Source organism: Quercus lobata, chromosome 8 (genome assembly GCF_001633185.2).
Source record: "Quercus lobata isolate SW786 chromosome 8, ValleyOak3.0 Primary Assembly, whole genome shotgun sequence".
Classification (NCBI taxonomy): domain Eukaryota; kingdom Viridiplantae; phylum Streptophyta; class Magnoliopsida; order Fagales; family Fagaceae; genus Quercus; species Quercus lobata.
The window spans coordinates 51,415,351-51,425,358 of NC_044911.1; the positions used below are offsets into that span (position 1 = coordinate 51,415,351).

Here is a 10,008-nt window from a genome sequence, read left to right on the forward strand (position 1 = left end):
CGCTTTTAAAAGCGCTGGGACAGGTCTCGCCGTTCCCTTATGAAAAAAGCCCTGTCCCAGCGCTTTTGGAAGCGCTGGGATAGCTCTTCCTCTATGAGGGCCTGTCCCAGCGCTTTTAAAAGCGCTGGGACAAGTCTATCCGTTCCCTTATGAAAAGAGCCCTATCCCAGCGCTTCCAAAAGCCCTGGGATAGCTCTTTCTCCATAAAGGAATGGAGGGACCTGTCCCAGCGCTTTTAAAAGCGCTGGGACAGGTCCCTCCGTTCCTTTATGGAGAGAGGCCTATCCCAGCGTTTTTGTAAGCGCTGGAATAGGGTCAACCTATTCCAGCGCTCTAAAAGCGCTGGGATAGATCACCTAAAGCGCTGGGATAGGTCACCTAAGAAATGACAAAAATACCCCCAAAACCATAAAATGACCAAAATACCTCTAAAACCCAAAAAATGACCAAAAATTACAAAAATACCCCCCCAAGCCCAAAAAATGACCAAAATACCCTAAAAACCTAAAAATTACCAAAATATCCCCAAAACCCAAAAAATGACCAAAATACTCTCGGAACCTAAAAATGACTAAAATACTCCCAAAACCCAAGAAAATAACCAAAATACCCCCGAAGTATTGTTAAATTATATTTTATTAATTTGAAGTATTATATTCAATCTTATTAATCAAGAAAATATTAAATATTACTTGTGGGGTATTTTACCCCACAAGCTGTTTGTCCTCTTTGGGGAGCCAAGCCCGCAAAGTTTTGTTCTTGGCCCCGAATGTGGTCTTTGGGATTTTCATCTCAGGCACTTTGGCCGATATTGGCTTGACACCCTTAGTCCCACATCGTGTGTTAGTGGTACACCATGCTGACGCTCCAAGAGCTTATAAGGCATTGGTGGGGCGCATCTCCAACCGATGTGGGACTAAGGGTGTCAAGCCAATATCGGCCAAAGTACCTGAGGTGAAAATCCCAAAGACCACACTCGGGGCTGAGAACAAAATCTTACTGGCTTGGCTCCCCAAAGAGGACAAACAACTTGCGGGGTAAAATACCCCACATTACTATTTATAATTTTAAAATAAATTAATCAAGAAAATATTAAATATTACTATTTATGAACTATTTATTTATAAAATATGTTCATAAACCTAATTGTACAAATTATATCAAGAAGTTCAAGGTATCCTACCGGCAAGGACACGCGTATTCCCACCATTCGGCCCAAGTTCGACCCACAGTTATCCCAATGTCAATATCAAAATGACTAGACACGGGTAATTCATATGTAAACTTTTACATTTACATTGCAATACAATATATATATTTTTTCTCTTTATGTACCTTTATTTATCTATTTTTGAAATTATTTTGAGTGTGATACCCTAGAAGGTCTAGATACTTATTTTTATTTTATTTTATTTTTTGTAATTTATGGAATATTTAGTTCGGTCATATATACAAGAAATTTTATCACCAAACCTATTTGGGATGGAACTCATCTACAATATGAAATTAAGAGATTTATGTGAGAAGAGCTATCTTTTTTATTTTATTTTATTGTGTTCCTATTTTTCTATTAACATAATTCAATTATTACTTAAATTCTATGATTTTTTATTAAAAAATTTAGATAATGCAATTCATCTTAATTATTGATATTATTTTTTGATTTGGTGTTCTTAATTGATTATGCTAATTATTTCCTTACTTATGACAATGTTAAAAAGGTTATGAGTGGTAATTTATAGGTAAAATTTACATATACATTGCAATCTAGATACTTTATTTTTGTAATTTATGGAATTTGTTTTTGGTTATATATGCAAGAAATTTGTTAGCAAGTATAATGGAAAGATTTTTAATTGTCATATATATATATAAACAAATTAAAATTTTACTACAAAGAGCTTCTAAAAATTTAAAACTTGCCATAATTTTTAAAAATTACTTTTTTATTTGTTATTAAATTATATTCTATTATAAAAAATATATTTTTTTATTAAGTTATAAATCGGGCATAATACTAGTTTATTAAATATTATTATGTCGAAAATATTTAAAGAGGAGTACTACTAGTTAAGTGGTAAGACACGCGCAGAATATTATGCGGCCCAAGTTCGAACCCTACTAAACACGTTTAAATTTTTTTTTTCTCTCCTTAAAACAAAAAAAAAAAAAAAAAAACCCTAATCTCTACTTTTCTCACTTCAGCCTCCTCATTCTTCTCTCATTTCTCTTTAATCTCCATTTTCTCTGTCTTTTTGTCTCTCTCCGGCAAACCCACACAACACCATCCACCAAAACTCAACCACACTCTTCTGTCACCACCAAAATTACCCGAAAAAAAACCCACATCCCAGAGCCGCCGCCGCCCAGCCTTGAACAACCCACCACAAACCCACAGGTATCTCAGACCCACACCACCACAATCATATCCACTTCTCAAATCTCAAACCCATGGAAAAGAAAAAAATGAGGGATCTTTGACCAGAAAAATAAAAGAAAATAAGTTTAGGATTTGGAGAGGAGATGAGATTTTGAGATAGAGGAACCGAGTGAGGAAGAGGGCGAGCTCAAGGTGAGCAACAGCCGTGGAGGCTTGGAAAGTGGCAGAGCAAGGTCGAGCCTTGGTGGTCTGTGAGCAAGAACTCTTCTTCTAGTTTGATGAAGAAAGCGAGGATCGATTCTTTTCGGCTTTTCGTCGAGGCCGTGGTGGAGAAGTGTGGTGGCAATGCTCAAGAGAGGTATGCATGGTATGGTGGCTCGAGGGAGGAACTTCTTGAAATCGTGAAACATGGGTTCAGTCACTGTGAAAGCCTGTACATGGCCAGTCTTATGGCTTCTGCCAAATATCCCATGGAAGAGTGAGTCTTTAATTTTGTTTCAATTTCTTTGTTAAATTTGTTGTTTCACATAGATTTGTGCAATGTCTTCTGTTTTCTTTTCTTTCTTGTAGAGGCTAATTGAATATAATCATACAGTTATATCAGTGATAAAAATTCTTAATGAAGGGAGAAAAAACTTCTTTAGTTACAATTGTTAAGTTGGATTTAGGTTAGCATATTTGCCTCAAGATATATTTTTGGAGTGTGTGAGAGAAAGAGGAAGTGAATATATAAAAAATTAGAAGATATGAGAGAAGGAAAAAAAATTAAAAAATAAAATTATTAGAGAAAGGAAAGAGAATTTTTAATGTGAGAATTTAGTTCGGAACTTCAGTTCTTGTCTGTTTAACACATACTCAAAGGGTTTCTTCACAAATTTGGCAAGTTACTGATATGAAAAGCATGCTAACATGTCACTAGGCTATGTAGTGTTGGAATCTTGTCAATTTTCATCCCTATAAATGATGACTTATCTTTTTGTTTTTGTTATTACTTTCATGGTTTTTGTATGACTAGGCTATTTTGCTATATAGGTTCAGGCTCTCATAAAGCATTTTGACTTGTTTTCATTAATATTTAACTGTACAGGATCTACTTTGTGCCATTTGTTTGTCACTAGGTTCCTTGATGATATAAACCATAGCTACTCATCTACTCATTGTTATGTGTTTAAAAATTTGAATTTTTGTGCCAAACTTTTGAATGTCTTTTTGCTGCTGTTGTTGTAGGTGGTGCAACATCAAAGCACAGCCGGGTGCCAATTGTTTAATTAAGCATTTTGGTGGTCATGGGGTCCCAATGGCATTGGCTTCAAACTCTCCAAGGGTAAATATAGAAGGAAAAATTTATTTTCATCAAGGTAAATCTTAAACCACTTACAACTTGACCGAGAAATTAACTTGCTAACATGCAGCAAGGATATCATTTTTTGTGTTTTTAATTTCTAAGATTCTTATTCAATATTTTCCAATTCTAGGATGGAAGGAATTCTTCTCTGTCATCATTGGTGGTGATGAAGTGGCATCTGGGAAACCATCTCCTGATATGTGAGATGCAACAAATTGTTTTTGATATTGACTTCTTTATTGAGGTTTTTTTTTTTTTTTTTGGTCGTAAGTGTAAAAGTCCATGTTTGTTATTCTAACTCCATGGTTCACTGTTTAAGATATCTTGAAGCAGCTAAAAAGCTAAATGTTGAACCCTCCAGCTGCGTAGTCATTGAGGATTCTATGTAAGTGACCTGACTTTTAACTCTAGAAGTTCCGAATTTGTCCTTTCATTGTATTATTCTGACCTTTGCTTTTGATAGCACCTACTGAGTATGGCATTGGGGAGGGGATGGTGATTTTCCCTTGCATGATTATTGATTTGCCCTTTTATACTTGCACTTTATAGTATCAACAGCCACTTATATTTAAGTCTTGGATAGAACATAGAAGAGTTACATATTGCCATGTGCTATATTGGAAGAAAAATATATTAAAAAATATTGTCTTCTTTTGTCTTTATACTTGTTTTTTATTTAGATTGGTGAGAAAAGAAATTTATGATAATAGAAATACCACCTAGATCACTTGGAGATCTGTATTATAAATCCCATGAGTCCATTAAGCTCCTTAAGCTTGTGTGCATTCCTCCATCACAGTCCATGTCATTTACCCTTGACACAGAATCAATTCATTTCTATTGAAGTACAATACTAACTAATTATTTGTTGCAGCCATTTTAGTTTTTTTTTTTTTTTTTAAATATTGCAACAAATCTTAATGTCATGGATTTTTTTTAAACTTAACCTTTTAGTTTTCTGAGACTTAGGTTGCAGAAATTCAGCCCTATAGAGGCATTACTTTTTCGTATATCTGTTATCTCTCATGGCATTAACTGTGAATTTATTCAATTTCCATTCTATTGTGAAACCTCCAAGTTTGAAATATTTAGTCCAAAACTTGTATGTAGCTCGGAAAATTACTTTGTATCAACATTTCAGGATTTTTGATTATTAATTCTTAATTTACTTGTTTTATTGCTGGAAGATGTGCAATTGTGCATGAACTTAACTGATGGAGTTGCATCTTTCACCCGTGCCTTTGTTAGATTCATGACTCTCTATTTCTTTTTTCTGTTTTTGATAAGCTTCAATTTCATTAAACTATAAGGAAGACAGAGCCCGGGGGGGGGGGGGGGGGGGGGGGATGTCTGCCTTACATGACCCTCTATTTCTTGTTTTCTAAGTTTGCTCTTTTTTCCTTTTTTCAGTTCTAGTATAATTCTTTTTGGTGATTTTCCCTTTTTTTTTTCCAAATTGGATTTCCAATTTAAAAGCTTCTACTATTTTGTTCTTGTTATTTCTTTTAGCTTTGAATGATGGCGGTGGCTTTATTTTATTAATGACTGCGTTAGAATGGTGCTGGTATTTGTGTTTGGTTTTAATTAAATGACTGGAATTTTTATATCATAGTCTAGACATTTGGGATGTATTATTTTGTGTATAACATTATAGACATTTGGGATGTAATTATTGATATGGTGTAATTAAATATATTTAGTTTCTTGGTTTAATGTGGTATTGTATTTGCTATTGGAAAATTTGAATTGTGGTTCATTACAGTTGCTATAAAATAGGTATTGAAAAATATGTATTGTAGTTCCATTATATGTGCTAAAAAATTAAATTTTTTTAAAAAAAAAAAAAAAGCCTATGCTAGCGTTTTTAAAAGCGCTGGTATAGGCCTTTTAAATTTTATTCATTCAAGACCTATTCCAGCGTTTTCAAAAGCGCTGGTATAGGTCTTTTAAATTTTATTCGTTTAAGGCCTATGCCAGCGCTTCAAAAGCGCTGGCATAGGTAGTACTTATTCCAGCGCTTTCAAAAGCGCTGGTATAGGTTATATTCACATTTTCGTAAAGGTTGTGCCGACACAAGTAAAAACGCCGGAGCAGGGTCTGAAAAGCGTCGGGACCTGTCCCAGCGCTTTTAAAAAGCGCTAGTACAGGTCCGGCGACCCTATTCCGACATTCAAACCGCGGCGGTTTGAAGCGCCGGGAAAAAAAACGCCGGGATAGGAATTTTGACCCTATCCCAGCGCTTTTTGGGGCTGTCCCAGTGCTTTTGAAACGCTGGGATAGCCCTGTTTTTTTTTGTTAGTATTTGGAGGTTGGGCCAAGGAATGAATGGGCTAGATAGGGTTTTTCTTTTTGGGTTTTCTTATATAAAAATTAATATTTTTTTTACCTAATTATTGATTTCTTTGGGTATTGCTTTTATTAGATTAGTTACTAAATTTGAGGGTCAAGTTTAAGGGTCAAAATCTTTGGGGGGGGGGGGGTGGTGGTGTGGGGTGGGGAGGGCATGGCTTCCCTAGCTCTGCCACTGCATACAGGTACCAACTATAGCACAATATGAACCTTATCGACCATTAAATCGAAACCAATATTAGCCTCCACGCACACTGGTGGAACTGACAGAGTTATGTAAAAAAAAGTTTTTGACAGAAATGCATGCAGAGTTAATCCCACATCATCTGGGAAGAGCCCTGCACTCCACTTTCTTTGACACTATGAAAGGCCTTTTAGGATCTATTCCCAAATGACACAAAAATCAATTTTAAAATAGTGATTTAAGAGGGAGGTTTTCTTTATAAAAAAAAACCTTCAAAGTAAAGTTTTCTTAGCCTCGACCATTTCTTGGTCTAAGCCTCTTAATAAAACGTTTACTAACCATTTTAGGTCTCTGTTTTATAGGTTTTATGAGCTTTTTGTTTGAGGTAATCTTTTGCTTTTCCTCTTTCATTTTCTCTAGTTTGTATTTTCTTCAGTGATTTAATTTGCTGCTTTGTAGCTTAAGTTTATTGCTTTAATAGTTCAGTAGCATGCTAGGTTATATTAGAACAGTTTAGGTTGGTTGTTGTATGTCTGGGTTCTATGTTGGGTTGTGTACATCGATCCTTCTCTGCGTACTGCATGTGTACACAGGCTTAACGCATAAACTCATAACTTGTTTGGTCTTTGCTTTCTTTCTTTTTTATTCAGTCTTAATGCATGTTTCAACTTTGGCTTAGATTAGGTAATGCATGTTTATGTTTTAATTGCTTTATTTGCTAGATCAATGATTAGGACTTGAGTATGCTTGGATGCGTATATGAACTTGCATATGAATATGATCATGTATCTGTGTATGGATGTTATGGTAATGCGGTGAGTTAAGTTCATACAGATTAACATGAACATGCATGTTTGAACATCATGAATTTGATGAGTATATGATAGGAATGCTTTGTGGGTATGTATGCTTAGACGTATGTTAGAGTTCTTGTATATCTTAGAACTAGAGTGTGTGTGTGTGTTTAGGGTAGCCTCTTAGAGGGTTCTTTAATAGAATTAGGATATAGAACACAAAGACATGGGCCGGGTAAGGTCGGGTGCCTAACACCTTCCCATCCTCATACCTTAACTCTAGACCTAAAATTTGGATATACAATGCTTTCTGCAAGGGACCTAAAGTTTGGTTCCTAAACCTATGATGTGCATTGATAGCTTAATTTTGCATATTTATATCATTATTAGAAAGCATTATCATAGTTATTTTGAGTTAATTCATGCATTTTATATTTGGTTTTGGAATAATATTGAATAATCAATTTTGTGCTTAATTGAATCTTATTGCATGAATTTGTCTTTTGTAGGAGAATGAAATTAATTAAGCAGATTTGTGCAAGGAAGAAAGCTAATGGACTTTAATTTTATAAGGGTTATGATGAAGTTAAAGAAGACCAACCCAATTAAATTTAAATCCAATTGGAGTAAGAAATCAAAAGAAATTTGCACCAAATCCAAGTCTATTTCTGATTAGGATTCCAACCTGCACATCAGTTAGTATTTTTGGCATAACTTTCAGCTTAGATATCCAATTGAGATGATTCAAGATGGGCTGGAAATTTAACTTAAAGGGCTACAACTTTGTAGTTTACCAAAAGTCCGAATTCTGATGTTAAATGGACCAAAATCGTCGGTTAAGTAAAGCCTAAAAATCTGGGATTTTCTCCAAACGGAAATTCAACTTGTAATAGGACTCCTTGACCTATTTAAAGGCTTTTTAGAGCAAAATTCAGGGAGGCTAGTGCTAGTGCTGAGGGCTGAATGTATAGAGAGCTACGGCTACCTCTTCCATGACAGTTAGTTTTAATTATTTTTCTAGTTTAATGTTTAGTACTTTATTTTTGTGTTTTCTTTCAATTACCATGAGTGGCTAAATTTATAATTAGGATTGAGGATGAAACCTTTTAAAGAATTATCAGTAATATTTATGTGATTTGATTTTCCCCACAGTAGTTGCTCTTTAATGATTTAAATTGTTCTTACTTCATATCAATTGACTAAGATGAGATTCTAGATATGAGTTCAATCATGTTTTTCTCATGATTTAGGATTTGTCTTAATTAATTGAATGTTGGGTTTATTAATTCTTGATTATAAATTGGATATCGCTTGTGATTTGTCTGTCAATGGATACAGTTTATGATTTGATTTTTAGAATTGGATATATCTTGTGATTTGTTTGGCTACAGATACAATTGATGATTTGGTTTTATACTTAAGAAGCAAAGAAGAACACGCTTTAGATTTTTAAACATAAGTTTTAATGATGATATTTTCCATGATAGCAAGATTGATTTCTATATTATCATCCAGTGGTGGGGAAAAATTAATGATCATAAATTAATGCTGATATGACTTACAAGGCAGATTCCAAAACCTTAATTCCTTTCCTTTGATTGTTTACAACTTTTTATTGCTTTATATCTTTTCCTTAGTTTAACTATTTGCTTAGTTTATTTAATCTCAGAAAAACCAATTTTTATTAAACTAGATTAGGATTAATTTGGTTAAGGTTTAATTGATTTTCCTACGTTCATTCAAGTCCATGTGGGTTCGGCCATGTTTTTGTCAAACTATACTTCGGTACGGTTCGTACACTTGTGAGTACTTTAAAATTTCACAACAAATTTTTGGCGCCATTGCCGGGGACTTGGTTAGGAAAATAAATTAGGTCTTAATTGAATTTTTCCTTTTACTAATTGTAGTTAATTTTTTTTTAAATTAAAAAAAAAAATTCTTTGTGCTTGGTGTACGAGAACTTGGATACGTGATAAAGAAAATTGTCTTGTTAGTTTTGATTATTCATCCACAATGGGAGAAATAGGAGATGATTCAAAAACTTTTAGGGAGTTGTTCTCACCTATAACTACCAACCCTCCATCTTGCATAGTATTGCCTGCAACCACTGCTGCACATTTTGAGTTGAAGCCACAGATAATCCACCTTCTTCCTACTTTTCATGGATTGGATAAAGAAGATCCTTATATGTATGTGAAGGATTTTCTTGAGATTTGTGCTACTTGTAAGTTCCAAAATTTCACTGATGACTCTGTTCGCTTGCGTTTATTCCCTTTTTCCTTGAAGGATAAGGCAAAAGCATGGCTTAATTCTTTGTCACCTGGATCTATCACTTCATGGGAACTGTTGGTCACAAAATTCCTCTCTAAATTTTTCCCAATGGCCAAGACCAATGCTTTGAGGAGAGAAATTGCAGATTTTTATCAGGATGAACAAGAGAAATTTTATGAGAGTTGGGAGAGATTTAAGGACTTGATCTTAAAGTGTCCTCATCATGGTTTTGAAACATGGAGACTAGTACAATATTTTTATAATGGTTTGACTCAAACAAATCATAACATGATTGAGTCCATGAATGATGGTGGATTTTTGAGTCTTAGGGATGATGAGGCATACAAATTTCTTGAGAATCTATCAGAAAGCTCACAACAATGGGATTTTTCCAATCGTAGAGAGAGATCTGCCCCTACAATTAAGAAAGGAGGATTGTATGAAGTCAGTGAAGATTTAGACATAAAAACTAGGTTGGACAATCTCACTCGTAAGGTTGAAGCTTTAGCTTTAGGTAGATGAATGAATTCTGTCAATCAAGTTCAAAGTGAAACATGCTCTATTTGTGCAAGTCCTATGCATACAACACAAATGTGTCCTTCCATAGCTGGTTACTTTGATTTTTATACTGAGCAAGCAAATGCACTGAATAATTATGGAAAACCACTTGCTAGTCCATTTTCAG

The 10,008-nt window shown here is 34.4% G+C and overlaps 1 protein-coding gene and 1 non-coding gene across 2 annotated transcripts; one reads left to right on the forward strand and one right to left on the reverse strand.

Moving 5' to 3' along the window:
- Positions 1-2,658: 2,658 nt before the first annotated feature.
- On the forward strand, positions 2,659-4,593 carry LOC115957035 (bifunctional riboflavin kinase/FMN phosphatase-like). Its single transcript, XM_031075278.1, has 4 exons — positions 2,659-2,858; positions 3,608-3,738; positions 3,856-3,925; positions 4,045-4,593. Exons 1-4 carry the CDS (start codon positions 2,659-2,661, stop codon positions 4,112-4,114), a joined length of 471 nt encoding a protein of 156 aa, XP_030931138.1. The 3' UTR covers positions 4,115-4,593.
- Positions 4,594-9,444: 4,851 nt separating this feature from the next.
- On the reverse strand, positions 9,445-9,553 carry LOC115958665. Its single transcript, XR_004084591.1, has one exon. It is a non-coding gene; the product is annotated as a small nucleolar RNA R71 (small nucleolar RNA).
- Positions 9,554-10,008: the final 455 nt, after the last annotated feature.